Below are 27009 nucleotides of genomic sequence, written 5' to 3'. Positions count from 1 at the left end.
TATTTATTTTGGGTACGGTCATGGGGCCTGAACTCTGGGCCTGGGCGCTGTCCCTCAGCTCTTCAGCTCAAGGCTAGCGCTCTACCACTTGAGCCACAACGCCACTTCCGGCTTTTTTCTTTTTTCTTAAGTGGTGCTGAGGAATCGAACCCAGGGCCTAATGCATGCAAGGCAAGCGCTCTACCACTGAGCCACCTTCCCAGCCCATCCAAGAAACTTTTAATAAATATTGCTACCAATTATTGGAGTACCAATTATAAACCAGCTCTGTATAAAATAATTTACTTTTAAAATAAAATACAGAAATATTTGACTAAAGTAATATCTAGCAAGTAAATGCATAGTCAAAATTCTCAAACAGAGCCATGGGCATGCCTGTAATCCTAGCTACTCAGGAGGCTGAGATCTGAGGATCATGGTTCAAAGCCAGCCTGGGCAGGAAAATCTGTCAGACTCTTATCTCCAATAAGTCACCAGAAAACTGACTCAAGTGGTAGCACACAAGCCTTGAGCTGAAGAGCTGAGGGACAGTGCCCAGGCCCAGAGTTCAAACTCCAAAAACAAAAACAAAAACAAAATCTCAAACAGGATGGCGACTCCAAAATCTGTGCTCTTTATAAGCACTTACTCTCCAACTAGAGACTGTCAAAGACAACGTCCTTCACCACTATAGCTTAACTGTCATTGCTAGAACAGCAGACAATTCTCCAGCAGAGATGGTGTCCTTTTTGTAGAGATTCTCAACTACTTAGGGTAATGTCAGGTCCCTAAACATTCTGAGTGAATCAGTTTCAGAAGAACATACAGCAGATCAAACTTACTAGCTATTCCTTGCTAGGGGACCCATGTGTTATCTTTTGAAAATCCTCCCCTGGCAATTCTGACACATTGTTAAGCGAAGTTTTTTTTCCCCTCTAGGTCCAAAAACTCAGCATCTGCAGCTACTTTCACTCATTGGCTAGGAATCTACCAACTGAGCCATACCACCAACCCCTTTTTAAAAATTTGTATTCAAAGCATCTACTCCATATCAATAAGAAAGGGGCTGGGAATGTGGCTTAGTAGTAGAGTGCTTGCCTGACATACATGAAGCCTTGGGTTGGCCTTTTTGGTACTATATAAACAGAAAAGGCTAGAAGTGGCACTGGCTCAGTGGTACAGTGCTAGCCATGAGCAAAAAGAAGCTCAGGGACAGTGCCCAGGCCCTGAGTTCAAGCCCCAGGACTGGTCAAAAAAAACAAGCAAGCAAGCAAACAAACAAAAAAACTATAAGAAAGGGTATCCTTGTTTGCTTCTCACCTTAGCATATAGCCAGTGTTACTGATGGATCCATTACTTTCCCTATCTTTAAGAAAATAAAATGGCAACAATCTACTTTTCCCTTCCTTGCTTACCTGAAGGAATGACGAAGGTATACCCCTGCTTGAGCTCAATGCGTTGACAATCTGATACCCGGTCACCCAGAAAGATGTCTCCCTGTTTCCCTGACAGCAGCCAATTCTCGTACAGCTCCAGGTTGTGGGCTGTAGGGGGGATGAGCCAGAAGACCTGTGAGTTAAAAAACTTCAGTCTGTTAACAGCCATTGACATGACCCAGTCGTCTCCCTCAACTGATAAACAGGTAAAGTTAAGATTACTAGGCAGAAGTAAGTCAGGCAAGCAATTCTCCCAGCCTACAGAATGTGACTATCTGGGTAACTATCAGGACTCAGGAAAGTAGATCTTTCTCATCAACCACTTTATCAAGACTTCCTTGAGGTGTAGAACTCAGAACCCATCCACACGACTCAGAGAAAAAGAGCCTAGGGCTCATTACCTGGATAATTTCTTTTTTTTTTTTTTTTTTTGTCGGTCGTGGGGCTTGAACTCTGGGCCTGGGCGCTGTCCCTCAGCTCTTCAGCTCAAGGCGAGCGCTCTACCACTTGAGCTACAGCGCCACTTCCGGTTTTCTGGTGGTTTATTGGAGATAGGAGTCTCACGGTCTCTCCTGCCCGGGCTGGCTTTGAACCGCGATCCTCAGATCTCAGCCTCCTGAGTAGCTAGGATTACAGGCGTGAGCCACCAGCGCCCGGCTCTGGATAATTTCTTATATGCTCTAGATATCTTGTTTCTGGAGTCCTAAGGAACACCCTTATTTAGGTTCACTACCTTCAAGAGACTGGCCTGAAGCTGCTTTGTTCCTAGGCAAAACTAGTAAGACAAAACTGAAGATTTTTTTGGGGGGGATCCTGTCGTGGGGCCTGAACTCTGGGCCTGGACACTGTCCCTCAGCTCTTCAGCTCAAGGCTAGCGCTCTACCACCTGAGCCACAGCACCACTTCTGGCTTTTTGCTTATGGGGTGCTGAGGAATCGAACCCAGGGCCTCATGCATGCAAGGCAAGCTCTCTACCACTGAGCCACCTTCTCAGCCCCAAAACTGAAGATCTAAAGTAAACAAAATGATTTTGAATTTGGATATACTGTAATCATAGATTAAGGTTTCACAAAATGTTTTTCATTCTACTTCTACTTTTGTATTCACTTCTAGTAGGGGAAAAAGGCCTCTCATGATAAAATTCTGACACATACTAATTCCAGATTTCATCCTCACATAGATTGCAAAAACACTTTGAAAAGCTGTAAAGGCTTCCTGTGGCTACATTTCAGACTCAAAACCTCCATATAGCTAATTTGTACCCTAATTTGTTGATTGCATTTGTATTCCCTTCTACTACCTATTAAACTTCAAAGTACAGAAATTATGTTGTCTTCCTAATCATCTCCTTGGTTTTGTTTGGAGAATTCCACTTTGGAGCCTAAAAAAGAGGAATGTTAAGATGTCCTAAGTACTGGGCTAAGGCTGTCTTAACAGTGGACAAGATAAATACTACAACTCTACTGAACAATAGTCATGAAGGTAAACTAAATCCCTAAGCCTCTTCAGATATGTAGAGGGCCAATATCTAGCAGATTCATCACTAGGGTATAATAAGCATGCATTAATTGAAGCAAAGCTACATAGTCAACTTCAGATTTCAATCCCCACAACAAGTATGACCATACCTTTCCACCTTGGTGGATGTGATACCAAACAGAGGTACCACCAAAGTCCACATGGAAGTCAGTATAGCAGCCTCGAACACTCATTAGACAGTATCTGACCCAAAGAAAAACAGCAGCATTAGTGCTCAGATGGATAAAGAGAACCAAGCCACACTCCTCCCTATCTTCCATCTAATCAACTACTAGTAGATGGAAGGAATACAATTTTAAGTCATCACACTTTTCCCCTCCTTAACTCGGGGCATCATAAAAGCTAAGATATTCTTACACATATTCTTTTTTTTTTTTTTTTGGTGGTCACGAGTTTAAACTCTGGGCCTGGGCCCTATCCCTCAGCTCTTCAGCTCAAGGCAAGAGCTCTACCAATTGAACCACAGCACCACTTCCAATTTTCTGGTGGTTAATTGGAGATAAGAGTCTCACATGCTTTCCTGCCCCTCCTGGCTTTGAATCTCGATCCTCAGATCTCAACCTGCTTAGTAGCTAGGATTACAGGCACAAGCCACCGGGGCCTGGCACATATTCCTCTTTTTAAACATCTACTGTAATCCATCTTTCTGATAATTTAGTATATAGCAAAACTTGAAAGAGAGGAAATATAGGGTAAGTCACTTACTTCTGCACTTTAGGGTACTGCATCTCTAAAATGGCATTTGTTGATTCAGTCTGGCTTTCCTTCAAATGCCTTGGCCACATGTTGTCTACCCAGTCGATGAAATCCACCTAGGAGGAAGAACAGGCAAATGGAAGAGTCAGTCAAGGGTCCAACAAAATATGAAAGGATAAAGAAAAACGTGTGAACTCATGTGCATGCACACAAGAACACAGAGTGGAACATTACACAGCCATAAAGGAAAGATGAAATCGTGTCCCTTGTAGGGAAACAGAAGCAATCGGAGGACAAACTCAAAAACCAATATATTACTGGCACCAGTGACTTATGCAAATAATCTTAGCCACTCAGGAGGCTGAGATATGAGGATTGTTGAAAACAAGGCCACCAGCAACAAAAGTCAGAACCAGCTGGTGGTTCATGCCTATAATCCTAGCTACTCAGGAGCTGAGATCTGAGAGTTGGGGCAGGCAAGCCCATGAGACTCTTATCTCCAATTAACTATCAGAAAAGGCTGGAAATGAAGCTGTGACTCAAGTGGTAGAGCTAGCCTTAAGCAAAATAATCACAAAGATAGCATCCAGGCCTGAGATCAAACTCCAGGGACGCGAATGCGGACACGGATACGGACATGGGGGGGGGGGAATGGGGGAGGGTAGAAATGGGAAGAGAAGAGAGAGGGCGAGGGCGGGGGGGGGGGGGGGAGCAAAGAGGGAGAGAAATCCAGGATGCCAATGTCTCACACCTGTAATCCTAGCTACTCCTGGGGCTAAAATCTGAGGATCAAGGTTCCAAACCTGTTTGAGCGTGCAAATCCAATTAACCATCAAAAAGTCGGAAGCAGAGGTATGGTTCAAGTAGTAAAGCACAAGCTTTGGATGAAAAGTTAAGCGCACACGTACAGGCACCAGCGGTACTGGGTCTTGTACTCAGGGCCTTCACCTTCATTTATAGCTGGTGTGCTACCACTTAAGCCACACCAAGGTGGTTAACTGGAGTATCTCAGATTTGTTGTCCTGGCCTGGCTTTAAACCTCAGTCCTCATATTTCAGCCTCCTGAATAGCTAGGATTATAGGAGTAAGTCAACAGAGCCCAGTGATGCTAACTGTTTTAACAATGACCCTGTGAATGCCTTTCTTCCCTCCATATAAACCTACTTTCTGGTAGTGGTTAGCAAATTGTAGCTCCTTATATTATCCTCTGAAAAGCCTTGGACAAAATAATGAAGCAATCTTCTTCAGTACACTATAAACTCTCATGTGGAGAGTTCTTCCTTTGGGTGACAGGAAAGGTTTGGAACATTTAATTTTTTTTTAATCAAGTATTCATTCAAGAAAAGAACTTATCAGAATAGCAACAAGTTAGTTGAATCTTGCCTCCCTTTCTTTGGTATTATTAGGTATCTACTGATTACAGAAGGGCTTTGTCGTAACATGGCTGTACTTTGTTTTTGTTTTTTTGGGTACAGTTGTGGGGCCTGAACTCTGGGCCTGGGCGCTGTCCCTCAGCTCTTCAGCTCAAGGCTAGCACTCTACCACTTGAGCCACAGCGCCACTTCCAGCTTGTTTTCTTTTTGCTTATGTGGTGCTGAGGAATCGAACCCAGGGCCTCAGGCATGCAAGGCAAGCGCTCTACCACTGAGCCACCTTTCCAGCCCCCATGTCTGTACTTTGGTATGGACATTTAATGCTTAGTTTCTGGATAGGCTGTTTGCAAAATACCTCAGTTCATAAGACACTGTTCTGTACCAAAACTAGGCCCAAACAGAGTCCGGTACCTAAGATCTGATCTAGTTATACTGCACATTACAAAACAAATGCACTCATGGCTGTAGCTTTTTTTGGGGTTGATGCCTGGGATAGAAAAGAACCTCACATGTACTTGACAAGCAAGCATTCTACAACACTAAGCTCACTACTGAGCTCACTGGTTCCCCAACCCATCTACTGTCATGTTTTACCCACCTGCTTTTGCTAATAGGACAGGAGCAAATGACCATTCTTCACAAGCAAGACATCCAAATTTATGCTTGCTGCTACAAAGGGCATGTAAAAGCTGTCCATCTTACTTCTTCACTATTATTTAACCTACGCTATTCCCTTCTGCCTACAATTCTAGTCTTTCTTTTGTCTCCTAGTCTTTCTTTTATATCAAACTTAGGGGTCATTTTCTATAAAGGGCTTGTACTTAACTTTGTTTTACTTTAGATTGTATGGTCCTTCCTAAATATTAGGTATCTAATTCATTCTTTTTTTTTTTTTTTTTTGGGGGGGGGTTGGTCGTGGGGCCTGAACTCGGCCTGGGCACTGTCCCTCAGCTCTTCAGCTCAAGGCTAGCACTCTACCACTTGAGCCACAGTGCCACTTCCGGCTTTTTTTCTTTTTTGCTTATGTGGTGCTGAGGAATCGAACCCAGGGCCTCTGGAATGCAAGGCAAGCGCTCTACCACTGAGCCACCTTCCCAGCCCCTATCTATTCATTCTTTTTCCCCTAGCACTTGGGATTGAACCTAGGACCTGTATTTATTCCCTTTTTTTTATTTTTTTGGTCGGTTGTGGGGCTTGAACTCTGGGCTTGGGCGCTGTCCCTGTGTTCTTCAGCTCAAGGCAAGCGCTCTACCTCTTGAGCCACAGCACCACTTCCAGTTTTCTAGTGGTTTATTGGAGATAAGAGTCTCACGGACTTTCCTGCCCAGACATTCCTGCCCAGGCTGGCTTTGAACCACAATCCTCAGATCTCAGCCTCCTGAGTAAGCTAGGATTACAGGCGTGAGCCACCGGCGCCTGGCTTATTTATTCATTTTTAAAATGTTCCCATACTGTAATTGCTTTTTTTGTGTGTGTGTGTGCCAGTCCTGGGGCTTAAACTCAGTTTGACTCAAGGCTAGTGTTCTACCGCTTGAGTCACAATCTCACTTCCAGCCTTTTCTGAGTAAGGCAATAAGTCTCATAGACTTTTTTGCCCAGACTGACTTCAAACCACAATCCATAGATATCAACCTCCAGAATAGCTAAGATTACAGGAGCTCGTGAGCCACCAGCACCCAGCCCATACTGCAATTTATATAAATGTATAGTTTTTTTGTCTTTCCTCTTTTGAGTATCTATGCTTTTTTTGTTGTTGTTGTTAGTCTTGGGTCTTGAACTCAAGGCCTTGGCACTGTCTCTGAGCTTTTGTGCTCAAGGCTAGCACTGCCACTTGGGCCACAGCTCTACTAGTTCCACTTAAACTTTCTGTGGTTAATAGGAGGTAACAGACTCATAGACTTTCCTGCCTGGGCTGGCTTTGAACTGTGTTCCTCAGATCTCAGCCATTTTTTTTGGTTCGGTCACGGGGCTTGAACTCTGGGCCTGGGCATTGTTCCTGAGCTCTCCAGCTCAAGGTGAGTACTCTACCACTTGAGCCACAGCGTCACTTCTGGTTTTATAATAGTTAACTGAAGATAAGTGTCTCAAGGACTTTCCTGCCCCGGCTGGCTTTGAACCATGATCCTCAAATCTCAGCCTTCTGAGTAGCTAGGATTACAGGCATGAGCCACTGGCGCCCGGCTGGTCATGATTTTTATAAATATACTAGAACATTCCAAGTTCTACTGTACCTGATAGGATATCTGACTCAAGTGAATTCATTTATTGCTTTTGATAGTAGTACCAGAACTTGAACTCAGGAGCTCCTGCTCCTGTTAAACTTTCCCATGCATGGCCGGTGCTCTACCCTTCTGAGACACATCTCTAGCCTAGTAAGAGTTCTTTTTGTTTTTGGTCAGGCTAGTCTTGAAGTCATGCACTCAAGTGATTCTTCTGTTACAGTCTTGAGTAGAAGGGATTACAAGGTTGTACCTGACCTCTAAGACAAAATAAATGAAGGGCCTTTCCCTCAGAAAAAAAAAGCAGCCTCAATATTATGTAGATGGCCACTACTATCCCAAAAGATGGGCTACGTTGATGTTTTCCTTCAGAAGAATTAAAAAATAAATTTAAAAAATACATGAAACTTACTTTGTATTAAATGGGTTGCCAATTTAATATTACTAATCAGAAGTGGAGCTGTGGCTCAAGTGGTAGAACTCAAGCCTTGAGTAGGCCCTGATTTCAAGCCCCAAGACCTGAACCAAAAAAAAAAAAAAATCATTTTGGTAACAATGACAATATGGAGTAAATGATCAGACTAACCGTGGAAGGCCTCTGTACCATGTTCTCCAGCCTGGTATGGCTAAATTCTAAGCTGATGACATTATAAAGTTTCTCTCGCTCCTCTTCTGGTGTCTCGTAGTAGCGTGTCCACTGAGCCATGGTCATTTCAATGCCTTTTTGTGTGTTCACATCCATAACGTCCACCATCCGACGACTCCCTGCCATGAGAGAAGCATTCATCATCTCCACTGAGCCACTAATACTCCTAAATATAGTAAGAATATAAAACACAAGTATAGAAGAAAATAAACCATCCATTCTTTTTTTTTTTTTTTTTTTTTGTCTGTCCTGCGGCTTGAACTCTGGGCCTGGGCTCTGTCTCTCAGCTTTTCAGCTCAAGGCTAGCGCTCTACCACTTGAGCCACAGAGCCACTTCCAGTTTTCTGGTGGTTTATTGGAGATAAGAGTCTCACAGCTTTTCCTGCCCAGGCTGGCTTTGAACCATGATCCTCAGCTCTCAGCCTCCTGAGTAGCTAGGATTACAGGTGTGAGTCACCAGGGCCCGGCTCCATTCTTATTTAGATAAGGAGAAAGGTCCTTACTGGAGATGGGTAAGTATAACCAAAGTTCAGGAAATGAAAAAAGACAACAGGTACAGTTAAAAATGACAATCATTTCTTATGCTACATTTTAATACATTGTCAGGTAGTGAATTTTTTATTCAGTATCTAGCATTTAATTCTAATAATTTTAAATACTAAGTGTCAATCAATCTCTATTTTATTATAGGTGTCAGGTACCTTGCAAGACAAAGTAGGACAAGAACCTTGGCACTGACTCTAAACTTTAAAGTAAATGCTCTTACCCAGTGAGTTATATCCCTATGACAGCCTTGAAAACTGAGGTAATCTTTCCCATAATTTGAGAAAAGGACCTACTTCTTTGTGGATAGCGGGTATTAAAACTAAATGTATGGGGGGGTAGAAAGTTGGCTCAGTGGTAGAATGCTTGCCTCCTATGAATGAGGCCCTGGATTTGATTCCTCAACACCATGTAAGCAGAAAAAAGCCAGAAGTGGTACTGTGGCTCAAGTGGTAGGATGCTAGCCTTGAGCTGAAGAGCTAAGGGACAGCACCCAGGCCCAGAGTTCAGGCCCCACGACTGACAAAAATAATAATAATAATAAATAAAAAATCTGAATGTAGAGGCTGGGAATGTGGTTTAGTGGTAGAGTGCTTGCCTAACATGCATAAAGCCCTGGGTTTGATTCCTCAGCACCACATAAACAGAAAAGGCTGGAAGTGGTGCTGTGGCTCAAGTGGTAGAGTGCTAGCCTTAAGCAAAAGAAGCTCAAAGATAGTGCCAGGCCCTGAGTTCAAGCCCCATGACAACCCCCCCCAAAAAACCAAACACAAAACACTACACACACAAACAAACAAAAAAACCCTGAATGTAAATACACATGTATGCATATATATATATATATGCATACATGTGTATTTTTTTGCCCCTTAAGTGCCAATCCTGGAAGTTGAACTCAGGGACTGGGTACTGTCCCTAAGGTTTTGTGCTCAAGGCTAGCACTCTACCACTTGAGCTACAGCTCCATTTCTGGCTATTGGTTGGTTAAATGGAGATAAAAGTCTTGTGGACGAATGACTGGGCTGGCTTTGAACTGCAATCCTCAGAGTTCAGCCTCCTGAGTAAGATTTTAAGTGTGAACTACTGACACAGAGGAATTTATCTATTCTTAATTTTCAGCCCCTCCCCTATCCAAACCTGTCAATAATTACTTCTAATATAAACCATTAATTCCATGAAAATTTGCAATCTGATTAGGGCATCATGATACACACAAAGGCCTTTTTTTTTTTGTCACTCATGGGGCTTGAACTCTGGGCCTGGGCACTGTCCCTGCACTATTCAGCTCGAGGCTAGCACTCTACCACTTAAGCCACAGCGCCACTTCCGGTTTTCTAGTGGTTTATTGGAGATAAAAAGTCTCACAGATTTTCCTGCTCTGGCTGGCTTTGAAGCGTGATCCTCAGATCTCAGCCTCTTGAGTAGCTAGGATTACAGGCGTGAGCCACCGGTACCCGGCTACAAAGGCCTTTTCCATCAACTATAACAATAACAACAAAATGTAGAACGACATTCCTTACTATATGTTACATGATCAGGATGAGAAAACAATAGCTTTGTATCTAAAGATAATTAAGTATATATCTCAGCTCCAGTACTAGAGAAGACACGTGACTGATCCCAAATGATCCCAAATAAATTCTTTGCTGGTTTTTTTTTTCTAACTATTTCTTTTGACTTTTCTTTTTTAATACTGGGGATCAAACCCAGGATGTTCTACTTGCTGGGCAAGTGCTTTGCCACTGAGCTACATCCTAGCCCCCAAATACATTCTTTTCTTTTCTTTTCTTTTCTTTTTTTTTGGGGGGGGGGTCTGGTCATGGGGCCTGAACTCTGGGCCTGAGTGCTGTCCCTCAGCTCTTCAGCTCAAGGCTAGTACTCTACCACATGAGCCACAGCGCCACTTCCGGCTTTTTTCTTTTTGCTTATGTGGTGCTGAGGAATCAAACCCAGGGCCTTGAGCATGCAAGGCAAGCGCTCTACCACTGAGCCACCTTCCCAGCCCCCCCAAATACATTCTTGAGGGTTACTGTTAATGAAGTAAAATGTTTAGTACAAAGTACAGAAGTAAAAATGAAAGGAAAATTCCCTATTTCTATCATGCTGAATAGATGAGGATTTAAGAAAAGAGGTTCACTTGGCGACAGTGGCTTACACTTGTAACCTAGCTACTCAGGAGGCTGGGATCTGAGGATCGCAGTTTGAAGCCCACCTGGGCAGAAAACTGGTCTGTGAGACTTATCTCCAATAAGCTACCCAGAAAAAGCCAGCAGTGGTGCTGTGGTTCAAGTGGTAGAGCACTAGTCTTGAGCACCAAAGCTCAGGGACAGTGTTCAGGACCTGAGTTCAAGCCCCAGGACCAGCAAAAAATAAAAAATAAAAAGAATAGGGCTGAGAATGTGGCTTAGTAGAGTGCTTGCCTCGCATGCATGAAAAACCCTAAGTTTGATTCCTCAGTACCACAAAAGCAGAAAAAGTTGGAAGTGGCACTGTGGATCAAGTTGTAGAGTGCTAGCCTTGAGCAAAAGAAGCTCAGGGACAGCACCCAGGGACTGAGTTCAAGCCAAGAAAAAGAAAAAGAAAAGCGAAAAGGTTAAAAGATAAATAGAACTCTAATAAGGGAAGATTTAAAAACAAATCTAAGCAGAGGCAACAGCGTAAGAGAAAATATGGAAAGGCAGGACAGTTATGATTCAGAATATGGTGATCGAGGAGAAAAAAAAAGACAGGAAAGACTTGTTAAATATAGCCCACCTTGTAAGAACTTTATGTATTTGACTTCTTAATTATTCAGGTAATATTAGAACACAGTGCCCTGCATTCAAAACGTAAGAGAGCTGGGCACCAGTGGCTCACACCTGTAATCCTAGCTACTCAGGAGACTGAGATCTGAGGACTATAGTTCAAAGCCAGCAGGGGCAGGAAAGTCCCAAGACTCTTATCTCCCCCACCAGAACACTGCCAGTGGCACTGTGGCTCAAAATGGTAGAGCACTAGCCTTGAGTGGAAAAGTTTAGGGACAGCACCCATGCCCTAGTTCAAGCCCCACAACCAACACCCCCCCACCAAAAAAAAAGGACAATGGATTAAATAACTCTACTCTTCACATTTTTCAAGAAAAGGCCAATATAGGGGAGAGAAGTGATGGTAGGGAAAAAAAACGAAGGAGGAGGTAACAATGCTGGATAGGAAATATACTTAATACCTTACTCATGTAACTGTAACAGTATTTTTACAATAAAAAATATATACAAAAAAAGCCAATGTCAAAACTACCATGAGATAGCACTTCATTCACTAGGTTGACATAATTTTGTTTACTTATTTTTTATTATTTTGTGCCAGTCCTAGGGGTTAAACTCAGGATCTGAGACTGTCTCTTAGCATTTTCACTCAATACTGGTGTAATATCTCTTAAGTCACAGCTTCATTTCCAGCTTTTTGTGGTTATCTGGATATAAGAGTCTCACAGCCTTTCCTGCCCCGGCTGGCTTCAAACTCTGATCATCACATCTCAGCGGCTTGAATACACAGGATTACAGACATGAACCACTGGTACCTGGCCATTAATATACTTTTTAGTTCCCAAACTTCTGTTTAAGTTGTGTGCTTCCTTATTGATGTTTCCATGCTGTCAATACATTGTTTCCTGACTTTCTATAGTTTCCTTTATTTCTCTGAACATCTTTATGATAAGTTATTTGAAGGTCTGTCCCTTGCAGATCAGCCATCAGCTTTTTTTTACCTTTTTTTTTTTTTTGGTTGGTTGTGGGGCTTGAACTCTGAATGGGCACTGTCCCTGTCAGCTCAAGGCGAGCGCTCTACCACTTGAAGCCACAGGACCACTTCCAGTTTTCTAGTGGTTTATTGGAGGTAAGAGTCTCATGGACTTTCCTGCCCAGGTTGGCTTTGAAGTGTGATCCTCAGATCTCAGCCTATTGAGTAGCTAGGATTACAGGCGTGAGCCACTGGTGCCGGGCTTCTTTTTTACTTTTGAATAAATCACTGTTTTCTTTCTTTTTTTGTTTGGCTGTGGGGCTTGAACTCTGGATTTGGGCACTGTCCCTCAGCTCTTCAGCTCAAGGCTAGCACTCTACCATTTGAGCCATAGTGCCACTTCCAGATTTCTGGTGGTTAAATGAAGACAAGAGTCTCACAGACTTTCCTGCCCTGGCCAGCTTTGAACCAAGATCCTCAGATCTCTGCCTCCTGAGTAGCTAGGATTACAGGCGTGAGCCACCGGTGCCCAGCACCACTTGCCTTTTATATCTCTTATCAAGAGCAACGATCAATGATCATAGCAAGAATTTCCAATATTTCTGTTTATCCTGACTTCTACAACTTAGGTACTAATGGTTCCAGGAAACATATGCACTGTTGTGGTTGTCAGGGGGCTGGGCGGGTGGCTATTACTGTGCTAAGATCTGAAACTGACTAGAATGAATTGTACTATACTGTCCAAGTCCTCTGAAAGAAGCAACCTTTCAATATACCAGAGACAGCTACAAAACAGTTATATTAGATAGATTTCTACCAATGTAACTATCATCTTGAAGAGAAAAAAAGCTTCTTCTTTAGGAATCTATATTTTCAACGAATTTACAATAATAAATACCAGTAAGGTCATCTATGGCCCACAAACTGGAACAATGTGTAGCTAACAGAAAAAAGCTATGGTTCTATCTAAAACTATCTCATGGATTCAGGGTCTTGCTGATCTAGAAGTCCATTAAGAAAGGACACAAAATGATAAGGGTAATTATTCAAGTAGGCCATCTATCTGAGCTCCTGAGGGAGCTCTGCTTGTGAAGAGTTAGAAAATATTTTTAATTATTCAGCATTTTACTAAGGGTTTACTACACTCCAAGAGCTGTGCTAGGTACTAGGAAATACATGTTGACAAACAGACGGCTAAAACCTAATCTAACCAAACCAAACCAAAAAAAAAGGGGGTGGGGGGTATGAATAACACAGGGATTAGAAAGAAATTGGGCTACCTGTGACTTTCACCTGATTTTTAAAAAGTATCCAGAAATTTAACCAGGGCCCTCAAGTGGCCAAAAGATGGTACTACAATGCCTAACTTACCTTTTTTTTCCTTCATACCTACCTTCCTTCCTTCCTTCCTTCCTTCTCTCCCTCCCTCCCTCCCTCTTTCCTTCCCTCCCTTTTTCTTTTGTTGGTCATGGAACTCAGGAATTGGAAGCTGTCCCTGAGCTCTTTCCCTCAAGGCTAACAGTCTACCACTGTGAGCCACAGCACCACTTCCAGGTTTGTGGTGGTTAATTAGAGATTAAGTCTCATGGACTCTCCTGCCACAGCTGGCTTTGAACCACAATACTCAGATATCAGCCTCTTGAATAGTTAGGATTATAGATGTAAGTCACCAGTGCATGGCTGCAATGCCTAATTTATTTTTTATTTATTTTTTGGGGGGGTCGGTTGTGGGGCCTGAACTTCGGGCCTGGGTGCTGTCCCTCGGCTCTTCAGTTCAAGGCTAGCGCTCTACCACTTGAGCCACAGCACCATTTCTGGCTTTTTCTGCTTATGTGGTGCTGAGGAATCGAACCCAGGGCATGCAAGGCAAGCACTCTACCACTGAGCCACCTTCCCAGCCCCGCAGTGCCTAATTTCTAAGGCAAAGAATAGCACTTGAGTTTCAATGTTAGGAGGGAATAATAAGAATAATAATAACAAAAAAAACCCACTCCTCTTGTTTAACATCTTGTTGGAAATTTTTCTAAAGATCTTACTACATTTAAATGACTAATCATGTAAGAAGAGTTAACTTTTATGCCTATTGAGCAGTAAAACAGGCAACTTCTGCCAGGCACGAGTAGGCTCATAATCTCAGGAGTCTGAAATCTGAGGATCTTGTTTTCTGATCCAAAGGGAGACAAATCTATGAGACTTTATCTCCAATTAATCATCAAAAAGCTACAACTGGAGGCATAACTCAAATAGTAGAGATCTAGCCCTGAGGAGAAAAATTCCCTAAGAGCAAGCTCTAAAACACACACACACACACACACACAAACACACAAACACGCGCACGCACACACATGCGCACACACACAGGCGGGTATGAATAACACAGGAATTAGAAAGAAATTGGGCTACCTGTGACTTTCACCATTTTTCCTCCCATCCCCATCACCAAGTTGTATAGTTCATTTTCAACAAGTGTCTAGTAAGTACCAACTATTACTGCATTTGTTCAGCCAAAATAGTACATTCTAATCAAGTGTATACTTCAAAGTTTCTACGCCTTAAATGTCAGTCTCAAAATTACAGAAGCCAAAAAAAAAGCTTCATACTTACCCACACACATTTTGACGTCATTCACAGTGAAGTCTGGATCAGGCATCCTATAAAACAAATACCAGTAAAACTAAATGGAAAGCACAACTTGTCTAGTTATTTTTTTTTTCTTATAGTACTGAGGACTTCCTAATTAGACACATCAATATTCACATTTAGTTTTTAAATTACTTTTTTTTTTTTGGGGGGGGGGTTATTGAACTCAAGGCCTGGGTACTATCCCTTAGGTTTTTATCTCAAAACTGAAGCTCTTATCACTTATGTCACTTATCTCCATCTTTTTTTTTTTTTGCTAATTAAGTGAAGATTCTTCCCAGGCTGGCTTCAAACTGTGATCTTGAGATCTCAACCTCCAGAGTAACTAGAATTACAGGCAAAAGCCACTAGTGGCCAGCTAAAATTTCTTCTTAAATACAAGAGAATATATATTTATCAGTATACTTAGGGGAAAAAAATTGTTAACTCAAAAACTTTCTGTAAAATGTTAACATGATGAATGAGAATCAAAAATGAAAAAAAAAAAAAAAAAGCCAGGCATGGTAGCTCACACTCTTAATCCTAGCTACTTAGGAGGCTGAGATCTGAGGATCACAGTTCAAAGGCACCCAGGCAGGAAAGTCTGTAAGACGCTTCTCTCCAATAAACCACTCAGAAAACCAGAAGTAGCACTGTGGTGCAAGTGATAGAGCGCTAGCTTTGAGCTGAAGAGCTGAGGGACAGTGTCCAGGCCCAGAGGTCAAGCCCCAAGACCAACCAAAAAACGAAACAAAACAAAACAAAAAAACAGATTAACTCATCTGGATGCTGTACCTGAGTCTTTTGTATACTCAAGGCTAACATACTATCACTTGAACTACAGCTCTACTTCCAGTTTTTTGTAGTTAATAGGAGATAAGAGTCTCATAGACGGGCTGGGAAGTTGGCTCAGTGGCAGAGCGCTTGCCTTGCATGCCTAAGGCCCTGGGTTCAATTCCTCAGCACCACATATGCAAAAAACGAAAAAGCTGGAAGTGGTGCTGTGGCTCAAGTGGTAGAGCACTAGCTTTGAGCTGAAGAGCTGAGGGACAGCGCTCAGGCCCAGAGTTCAGGCCCCACGACCAGATCCAAAAAAAAAAAAAAAGAGTCTCATAGACTTTCCTTTCCCAAACCACAATCCTCAGATCTCAGTCTCCTAAGTAGCTAGGATTATAGCTTTGATGCACTCACGCCCAGTTTGGTTCACTGCTTATTAATACAACAAATAAAATACTCAAAAATATATGAGCTTGGCTGGGAATGTGACTTAGTGGTAGAGTGCTTGCCTCGCCCTGAGTTCAAGCGCCAGGACTGGCAAAAAGAGAGAGAGAGAGAGAGAGAGAGAGAGAGAGAGAGAGAGAGAGAAATATGAGCCTATTTCATACAGGAAGCAATCTAGAAAAATACTTTAAAAAGTATCTAGGATTTCAATATCAAATCAGGCACACAACACTTACTTTATTCCAAGTCCATCAGAATTCTTGAAAATCAGAGGATCTCTTAAGCCTCCTCGTTGTATATATTCAACATTAAAATCTGTCAACATAAAAATCAATTATTACAAAGACTGGAGATATCCCTGGAAAAAATAAAAAGACCATAAAAAACATCTAAGTAATAAGAGTATAGACATCTGGTATTCTGTATATATGATTGTGTTCTGTTAGATGCTAATGTATGCTTCTTCACTAAGAAGCTTCTAAGAAAGAGGGAGAGCAAACTGAGAAACAGAGCTTGAGAGTTTAAGACTTAAGCAACAGAGGGAAGCAAAAAATTAATTCTGACCCTAAATTACATATATCGGGCCGGGAAAGTGGCTTAGTGGTAGAGTGCTTGCCTACCATGCATGAAGCCTAGGTTCTATTCCTCACTACCACATAAACAGAAAAGGTCAGAAGTGGTACTGTGTAGAGTTGTAGAGTGCTAGCCTTAAGCAAAAGAAGTACAGGGACACTGTCAGGCCCTGAGTTCAAGGCCAGGACTGGCAATAAATAAATAAATAAAATTAAATATACATATCATCTTTGTTAATTAGCTAAGGATCAAAACTTCATGATACATGAGCAATTCCACCTATATTTTAATAGGTGTATATGAATAAAATTTAGAGTCTTATGTAATTTGAAGGGGATATGTGGTACTGAGGTTAGAATTCAAGGGCCTCCTGCTTGCTAGACAGACAAAATGTCACTTGAGCTATTCCATCAGCCCTTTTGCAGTGGTTATTTTCTTCTACTGCTTCTTTTTTTTTTTTTTGGTAGGTCGTGGGGCTTGAACTCTGGGCCTGGGCACTGTCCCTGTACTCCAAAGGAGTGCTTAAGGCTAGCACTCTACCACTTGAGCCACAGCGCCACTTCCGGTTTTCTGGTGGCTAATTGGAGATAAGAGTCTCAAGAACTTTCCTGGCTTTGAACTGTGATCCTCAGATCTCAACCTCCTGAGTAGCTGAATTATGGGTATGAGCCACTGGCCCCTGATGCACTGGTTGTTTTTAAGTTAGGGTCCTGCTTTATTGCTCAGGATCCTTTATTGCAGGGGATTCTTCCTGATGCTGCTGGGGTTAACTGGCACCCAACACCATGTCCAGCCATTGTGTTTCTGTAGCTGTGATAACAGGTACATGCTCTATGCCTAGCTACTGGCTGAGACAAGTCTTTTGAACCTCTCTTTGCCCAACCTGACTTCAAACCCCTTATCTAGCTATACCTACAAAGTGGTTAGGATTACAGGCCTGAGTCATTGCACCAGGCTTACATTGGTTTTTTGTTTTTTTTTTTTTGGTCGGTCATGGGGCTTGAACTCTGGGCCTGGGCGCTGTCCCTCAGCTCTTCAGCTCAAGGCGAGCGCTCTACCACTTGAGCTACAGCGCCACTTCCGGTTTTCTGGTGGTTTATTGGAGACAGGAGTCTCACGGTCTCTCCTGCCAGGGCTGGCTTTGAACCGAGATCCTCAGATCTCAGCCTCCTGAGTAGCTAGGATTACAGGCGTGAGCCACCAACGCCCGGCTACATTGGTTATTTTCTTGAACTAGGGTTTTGCCTTATGCCTGGGCCTTGCTCCTTCTGTTTGTGCTTCCCTGTGTAACTGGGAAGATATGAGTATTACATTAATCATTGGTTAAGATGCAATCTCATCAACTTTTTGGTCTTGAACTGTGATTTCCCCTATTTATACTTCCGAAGAGTTAGGAGTTATAGGCTTTATCCACCAATGTCCAACCTTGCACATTTCTTTGGGGGTATGGGGGGGGTAATCAGGGTTTGAACTCAAGAGTCTTACTTGGCTTGCTTGTTCAGCTGGCACTCTACCACCTGAGCCATGCCTCCAGTCTGAGTTCGTGCTGGTTATTCTGGAAATGGTGTCTAACTTTGCCTGGGCTGGGAGCAAATCTCAATCCTCTGGATTTCAGCCTCCTGAATAGCTAGAATTATAGACCTGCACAACTGGCACACAGCCTACTGAACTATTTTTTGTTTGGTTTGGTTTGGTTGTGAGGCTTAAACTAAGGGTGTGGGCATTGTCCCTGACTCTCTTTGTGCTCAAGGCTAGCATTCTACCACATGAGCCACCACTTGAGCCACAGCACCACTTCTGGTTTTCTGGTGGTTAACTGTTGATAAGAGTCTAACAGCCAGGCACCTGTGGCTAGTACAGTGGCTACTGTACTAGTTTTAATTAAAAAGAAACCAAGGGATGAAAGAAGGAAAAGGCCTTAGGGGAAAAAACTCCCAACAACATTCCTACCCTAATAAAATGCTACAGGGCTGGGAAGATGGCTCAGTGGTAGAGTTCTTGCCTTGCATGCATGAGGCCCTGGGTTCAATTCCTCAGCACCACATAAACAGAAAAAGCTGGAAGTGGCGCTGTGGCTCAAGTGGTAGAGTGCTAGCCTTGAGGTGAAGAACTAAGGGACAGCACCCAGGCCTAGAGTTCAAGCCTCACAATCGACCGGAAAAAAAGAAAAAAAAGGATACTACAAATAGAGAACGAGGCAAAGGTAGGAGAATGAGAGAATCATGTATAAGTGGCTTTCTGTAACAAAAGGAAATAAATGATATCAACAGGAAGTTTAGCTGCACAGATGCTAAACCCAACTCTTATATTAAGGGGCAGGAGGGATGAACCAAAATCATACTGACCTTTTCCCTCCATAAAAGTAACAAAATTAGCATTATATTTGTTGGTGTGGAGTTTCTCTTCTAAGTCAAAGGTTCTTTTTCCTTCAATTTCATCATCTGAAATGCCATCATCTTCATATCGTCGTCGCATGGTGCCACGCTGAGAAAAAAGGAACATCAAAATGAAATGATGTAGTTTCACGCTTCTTTAACAAGAAGTCAGTGTTCTCTACATGTATAGAGTGCTTCTTTCAATCCCAGATGCCATGTGAAACATTAATTTTCCTTGTCCTATGGATCTTTTGTTTTTCTCAATTCAAGACCAACTGATGTCTCAAAAGCATTGGTATAACCAAGTTTTAATGAGCCACTGTTTTTCCTACCTATGAATTTTACCCTTTGCCAGTAACTCTATCCTAGAGATATACATTCATAATGAAAGCATAATCAAATATGATCTATAATGTTTTGTCAAAGGACGATAAACTGCCTTAATCAATATTCAAGTGAAGATACAAAATATAATTGTTCCTGGAAAAAACAGTTCAAAGCCAGCCAGGGCAGGAAAGTCCATGAAATTTTTATCTCCCATTAACCACCAGCAAACCAGAAGTGGCGTGGCTCAAGTGGTAGAGCGCTAGCCTTGAGCTGAAGAGCTGAGGGACAGCACGTAGGCCCAGAGTGAGTTCAAGTTCCAGGACTGACCAATAATAATAATAATAATAATAATAATAATAATAATAATAATAATAATTGATATGGCTGCGATTGAAATCTACTCAAAGTTGTTTCTTTAATGTGCTACTTTTGTTTAATATTCTACCATTCCTTATTTCTGTATCTAGCTTCTACTTGACAAATTCCTTTGCTGATCACTTAGCTACTGTGGCTGAAAAAAAATTGCCATTCCTGACCAGAGACTTTTTTATATACTGAAATGTTTGAAAATCAGATATATGAAAATATTGTACTTTATATTTGTATTCAGTGACATTCATATAATACCTCTAAAATAATTGTATCATTAATAGTATTTTTTTTTTGGGGGGTCAGTTGAGGGGCTTGAACTCTGGGCCTAGGCGCTCTCCCTCAGCAATTCAGCTCAAGGCAAGTGCTCTACCACCTGAGCCACAGCACCACTTCAAATTTGCTGGGTAATTGGAGATAAGAGTGTCATCGACTTTCCTGCCCAGGCTGGCTTCGAACTATGATCCTCAGATCTCAGCCTCCTGAATAGCTAGGATTATAGGTGTTGAATTACTAGTGCCCAACTAGCATTTTCTTATAACCAAGATGTTTTCTCTATCTATATTCTGTTAGGAATTAAAGATTCTGCTCTAACTCTACTTCCAGAAAGCAGAGTTTTAGAGTAACTTGCTGGTAATGATATAAGAAATCAAGTAACAGCTGGGTGCTGATGGCTCAAACCTGTAATCCTAGCTACTCAGGAGGTTGATCTGAGATCACAGTTCAAAGGCAGCCCGGGCAGGAAACTCCGTGAGACTCTTCCCTCCCCCCCCCCCCCCAGCTGAGGACCGAACCCAGGGCCTTGCGCTCGCCAGGTGGGCGCCCTTCTGCTGAGCTAAACTCCTAGCCCCAAAAATGTAATTTTTTTTTTTGTCAGTCGTGGGGCTTGAACTCTGGGCTTGGGCGCAGTTCAAGGTGAGTGCTCTACCACTTGAGCTACAACGCCACTTCCTCCGTGAGACTCTTATCTCCAGTAAACCACTAGAAAACTGGAAGTGGAGCTGTGGCTCAAGGGGTAGAGTGCTTGCCTTGAGCTAAAGAGTGCAGAGACAGCGCCCAAGCCCAGAGAGTTCAAGTCCCATGACAAAGAAAGAAAGAAAGAAAGAAAGAAAGAAAGAAAGAAAGAAAGAAAGAAAGAAAGAAAGAAAGAAAGAAAGAAAGAAAGAAAGAAAGAAAGAAAGAAAGAAAGAAAGAAATCAAATAACCATGGTAGCTTCATGTCTCACATTGTGAAAACACTTTTCAAAGTCCTCACAGCACAGCCTTAATATGTACTTCTACACTTTTTTTTTCCTTACACTGTCACACAAGTCTTGCTGAATATGGAACGTCAGATACTTGACATACAGAAATAGGCATAGATCTCAGTGCTTAAGAGACTTTTGGCTAACAGGGGGAGAAAACATGCGAATAAACTATTCTTTATTGACAAAGGGCTCCATATAAGGAAAAGCTCCACATAAAAAAAGATGTTTATTCATTTATTATAACTACTGAACATCTATGAAGTCCCTAGAGCTATGTGTATAATATACTCTTTTGTTCTTCTGTCAAGTGAAGCAAAATACTTCTTTGGGGTTTCTCTTTACTTACTGGATTTCTCACTACTTTCTCATTAATAATATATATTTTAGCCCTTCCCCCTAAAAAAGGTTATGAAGCCATTAAAAATTTAATCATTTATTAGTACAAACACAGTGAAAATCATGGCTTTACAGTGCTGAACCTTGGGCCCAGATTTTTACCATTTTTATCTAAATAAGAGACTTGAGCACAGGGAAAAAAATGTTAGCATAATTTAACATAATTGCTTTATTACAAAAAAGATGAACTTGCATAGAGGTCAGCAGTACATAGGATATGTTCCACATATGAAAAAATATTAGCAGATAACACCAAGTCCAACAACATAACATAAAAGCATCACCTATACATACCTATATATTTTGGCAATAGGCTTATATATACCTGTTTCTTCTGAACAGACACAGGGAGGGAAGGAGGGTAATAAAGCAGAATGTTCAAGGGAAGAGGAATATAGATAAAATGAAACTTTAACCTAAAAGACTTAGGTGGTAGGATAAAGATGTTCAAGGTCAGCCTGGGCTATGTAGCAAAAAAACAATCTCAAAAGAAAACACAAAACACTTATTCATCTTTTTTCATGTGTCCTGGTGTAAGGGCTTGAATCCAGGGTCTGGTGTCTGAAAACCACCATTCCAGAAAACCACAGGGACAGAGTCACATATAGCAAAGGGGTTTGTTGTCAGACAGGGCTGACAAGGCCACCTCCCTCATGGGAGAGAAATGGTGCCTGTCCTTGTTCAGAGGCATCCTTATACAGTCATGGGACTAGAGGGGGGAGGTATTCCGCATGTGCATCTGGTCCCTGAAGATAGCACCATAGGCAGGACAGAATTTAGGTCTGGGTGGAGAGCAGGAATGAGAGCAGGGAATACAGACTAAATCCTGGAGAAACTGGTAGGAGTCCCAGGGATTGTCTTTTCTTTGTGAAGGGCAGGGTTGAATTCAGTTCTAGGCGGAAGAAGATTGAAGCTGGGGGGAAAAAAGAGATGTCTCACTATAACCTAAGCTAGCTTTAACCTTCCCAATGCTGTGATTATAGGGGTTTTGTTTGTTTGGGGGGTGGGGAGGTCGGTCATGGGGCTTGAACTCAAGAGGCATTGCTGTCCCAGAGCTCTTTGTGCTTAAGGCTAGCGCCCTACCACTTGGAGCCACACTCCACTTCCAGTTTTTGAGTGGTTAATTAAGAGTCCCAAGGGGACTTTTCAGGCCAGGCTGGCTTCAAAACAAAATCCTCAGATCTCAGCCTCCTGAGTACCTAGGATTACAGGCATGAGCCTAAAGAGATTTTAAAAGGCCCAAACACTGAGAAATAATTATGTAGTTATACCTACACCAAAAAATGGAAACAGTAACATGTCAGAAATTTTGTTCTTTTTTCAAGTCAAACAATTTAACTTCATTTGCATTAGCCAATGAAATATCCAGAGATTCAAACACTCCTGAATATGTTTGTACTGACTGATTCCTATAGCACACTTCCAACACAGAAACAAAATAGTACTCAGATTTATTTATTTAGTGCTGGTCCTGAGGCTTGAACTCAGAGCCTGAGCTATTTTTTGCTCAAGGTTAGAAGTGCTCTATCACATGAACTATAGCTCCATTTCTGGCTTTTTGTGATTAACTGGAGATAAGTGTCTCAGGGACTTTACTGCCTGAGCTGGCTTTGAACCATAATCCTTAGATCTTTGCCTCCTGAGTAGCTAAGATTATTGGTATGAGCAAACAACCAGTGGGATTCCCCTCCCCACAATGTTTTTTAGTACTTTTTCTAGGATACATAGTGCAGGCTGTGCCAATTTAGTTCCTCAAAAGTCAGGATTGGCATTACTGTTACACAAGAAGAACTTATAGAAAAAGAAAAGCTGAAAACAGGTACGGATGGCTCAAGGGTAAAGTAAACATGAGGCCCTGACTTCAAATCTCAGTACCACCAAAAAAAGAAGACGACCAAAAAAAAAAAAAAAAAGCCTGAAATTTATCTGAAAGCTAAACCTAGCTGCCCAGAGGCTGAGATCTGAGAATTGAGATTCAAAGCTAACCTGGGCAGATAAATCCTCAAGACTCTTATCTCTAATTTACTAGAAAAAAGCCAGAACTAAAGATAGGGTTCATTTGATTAGAGTATCAGTGTGAATGAAAAAAAACAAGTGAGCAGCACTGGGCCCTGAGTTCAAGCCCTAGTATCCACACACACACACAGCACTGGGCCCTGAGTTCAAGCCCTAGTACACACACACACACACACACACACACACACACACACACACACACACACACACACACACACACACACACACACACACACACACACACACACACACACACACACACACACACACACACACACACACACACACACACACACACACACACACACACACACACACCAGTATGAATGAAAAAAACAAGTGAGCAGCACTGGGCCCTGAGTTCAAGCCCTAGTACCAGCTAACACACACACACACACATCAGTGTGAATGAAAAAAACAAGTGAACAGCACTGGGCCCTGTCAAGCCCTAGTATCAGCTAACTAACACACACACACACACACACATGCGAAGAATTAATAAGGGTGACTTCTTTTTTGGCATCTACCAAGAACAGAACTACAAACTTGAAAGGACAGCTTGTCCTAAAAAGCATTAACTGTAGATATTTGCTTGGTAAATGATATTACCCATCAAGGTGTCACATACAGGCTGCTTCTCCTGCATCTTTAGGTGAGATCAGGGAAATAGCAAGCAGTCATTTGAGACTGGAAGATAGCATAACAATTCCCTTTCTCTGGAGCTGTGATTAATGTTTTGATTCACAGACAAAAGTTAATCTCTTAATCAACATTATGACCTCTTCTGAAACAGATTCATAAAATTTCACATCTAGGATCAAAGTAAAGCTTTAGAAGGAAGAAGCATAAGACCAAAAGCATGTTTTATATATGTCTTCACAAACATATACATTCCTCTCCCTTACCACCATATTAAAATTTCCTGCAAGATCTCTTCCCTTCTGAAAAGTCAAGTTCCCTCATTGTGACAACAAAAGGTAAAGTAGAGTCTAGTGCCAGTTGCTCTTGCCAGTAATCCTATCCTGGTCTGCCAGGAGACTGAGATCTTAAGACTGTGGTTCCAAGCCAGTCCAGGCAAGAAAGATTGCCTGACTTTGCATCTGGGTGCTGTCCTTGAGCCTTTGTGCTCAAGGCTAGCACTCTACTACTTGAACCATAGCTGCACTTCCAGCTTTTTTGGTAGCTGATTGGAGATAAGAATCTCATTGACTTTACAGCCCAGACTGGCTTTGAACCATGATCCTTAGTCTTCAGCCTCCTAAATTACTGGATTACAGGTGTGAGCCACTGTACCTAGCAACTGTGAGGTTTAAAAGAGAATGTATTTTCAGGTGTTTGCAAACCTGTCTTATAAATGAAGGCTAATGTAAAACACAAGGGCATGGTTGAGATGGGTTTCTGGGTTCAAATCCTGTCTCAAGCTGGGTGTCAGTGGTGTACGCCTATAATCCTTAACTACTTAGGAGACTAAGAAAATGATTTCAATTCAAAGCCACCAGAGCAAAATAGTCCCCACTCTTTAATTAGCAAAATACCAGATTGGAGGCATGACCCAAGTGGAAGAGTACCATCCAGCAATGAAAAAGTTGAATGACATGTGCACTCTTCATGTTGCTTTCATTGGAACTTGGAAAACTGAAGTAAAAATTCTGATACTTGGGAAATGCTAAATAATAAGCTCTTGCACATTTCTGATCCAGTAATAAAAAAGTCTTCCTCTGTAAATGGATTTTATAGGATGACTGTCTTTGTTTGGAAAGGGAAACTTTTATGGGAATAAACAATAAAATTTTAGATAAATAGAACTGATAAATAATACAAATGTAGCATAGCATTTTCATTATATATTCATAGTATGTAAAATTTAGGTTTTCATATAAAACCTATCAGTCTAATAATTTATATTTGTGAGTTTCTTGGCTTGTACAATGTTTTGTCCATTCTCTTAAAGACAAGTTTAAGAAGTCCTTTTATTTTTATCTAGTACTTGTCCATTATATTTTAATATAATATCTTGAATCCGCATTAACTCTGTTGTTTTTTTAAATATGTTCCCTCCAAATAGACTTAATTATCTCAAAACCATTTAAGCCCATCCTTACCTAATTTCTGAAAACATTCTTTTAAATAATAAAAGTATATAGGGATTATGGGGCTGGGAAGATGGCTCAGTGGTAGAGGGCTTGCCTTGCATGCCTGAGGCCCTGGGTTCCATTCCTCAGCACCACATAAGGAAAAAAAAAAAAAGCCGGAAGTGGCGCTGTGGCTCAAGTGGTAGAGCACTAGCCTTGAGCTGAAGAGCTGAGGGACAGCGCCCAGGCCCAGAGTTCAGGCCCCACGACAGGACCCAAAAAAACAACAACAACAAAGTATATAGGGATTAAAAAAAAAAAAAAGAAAAAGTTGAGTGAGAGTAAAAGACCCAGAGTTGAAGCCCTGGTAATCAGCATACAGGCACGTGACTCTCACTAAGCAATTATCCAGAGTAACAAAGATATAAAGCACAAAGATAAAAAGCAGTAACACAGCTAAAACTATATCCACAATTGTGGTTGTGAGCAAGAATTAAGATTGGAATAGCCGGGTGTGGTACCTCACACCTGTAATCCTAGCTACTCAGGAGGCTGAGATCTGAGGATCGCAGTTCACAGCCAGCCCAGGCAGGAAAGTCCATAAGACTCTTATCTCCAATAAACCACTCACAAAACCAGAAATGACACTGTGGCTCCAGAGGTAGAGCGCTAGCCTTGAGCTGAAGAGCTGAGGGACAGTGCACAGGCCCAGAGTTCAGCCCCCACAACTGACCAAAAAAGAAAAAAGAGAAATTATTAAGTTCTGGTCCTAGGGCTTGAACTCAGGGCCTGGGTACTGTCCTTGAGCTTCTTTTGCTCACAGCTAGAGCTCTACCAGAACCACGGCTCCACTTCTGGCTTTTTGGACAACTAGTTTATTGGAGATGAGACTATCAAGGACTTTCCTGCCCAGGCTGGCTTCAAACCGTGATCTTCAGAGCTCAGCCTCTGGAGTAGTTAGGATTACAGGCATGAACCACTGACACCTGGTTTAGGGATTAATTCCTCTGCAACTGCAAAGTGTTAGCAATTAAAGATGAGGTACTCATCTGTAACATAAAAGTGTTGCTTAAATAGAAATGCCTGTTCTAAGTGGTTGCTTTCTGTTGATCTATGCTGAGAACATGAAGGAGCGGTCAAACATAAACAGGGGATGTGTAAAGCAGTAAGATATAACCACCAGCACCGGGCTCTTTTTTTTTTAAAGTCTAGTCTGCAAGACTGATGTATATCTTATACTCACATCTCAAATCAGACTAGTTCCTTCTCCTGTTTCATATGTCCAAAAACCATAGGTGGCAGGTGACTGCCATACTGGACAGCACACGACTATTGAAAGCAGCAGCAAAACCAGGTGAGGACTGGTTAACCAAGCTACTCAGGAGGCTAAGATCTGAAGATCAAGATTTGAAGTTATCCTCAGCAGAAAAAAATGGCAGACTTCCACCTCCAAAAATAACCAACAAAATGCCAGACTGGAGGCATGGCTCAAGTGGACAGTGTTAGCCATGAGCAAGTAAGCCAAGAGTACAAAGCCTTGAGTTCAAGCCCTGAACTGGTGCATGTGTATATGCACATAAATGCACACACACAAATGCAGCAGAACCAATGCTGAGAATATCAGCCACTGGTAAGACAATTCGATA

General features: G+C 42.0%; 1 protein-coding gene across 2 annotated transcripts in view; it reads right to left on the bottom strand.

Annotated features, from left to right (window-relative positions):
* Positions 1-27009, bottom strand: part of LOC138818658 (lysine-specific demethylase 2A-like) — a 110637-nt gene that overhangs the window by 40641 nt on the left and 42987 nt on the right. For both annotated transcript variants that reach the window (XM_070009635.1, XM_070009634.1), the window contains 7 exons: positions 18907-19045; positions 16225-16303; positions 14753-14799; positions 7829-8007; positions 3660-3766; positions 3044-3137; positions 1395-1548 (listed from right to left, as the gene is read on the bottom strand). In XM_070009635.1, the coding sequence (XP_069865736.1) occupies positions 1395-1548; positions 3044-3137; positions 3660-3766; positions 7829-8007; positions 14753-14799; positions 16225-16303; positions 18907-19036 (790 nt within the window). In that variant the 5' untranslated portion in view covers positions 19037-19045. The remainder of the gene's footprint in view (positions 1-1394; positions 1549-3043; positions 3138-3659; positions 3767-7828; positions 8008-14752; positions 14800-16224; positions 16304-18906; positions 19046-27009) is intronic.

Source organism: Dipodomys merriami, unplaced genomic scaffold (genome assembly GCF_024711535.1).
Source record: "Dipodomys merriami isolate MVZ:Mamm:240054 unplaced genomic scaffold, mDipMer1.0.p SCAF_78, whole genome shotgun sequence".
Lineage (NCBI taxonomy): Eukaryota > Metazoa > Chordata > Mammalia > Rodentia > Heteromyidae > Dipodomys > Dipodomys merriami.
The sequence above is the reverse complement of the archived record's forward strand: the minus strand, read 5'-3'. Positions and strand labels throughout refer to the sequence as shown.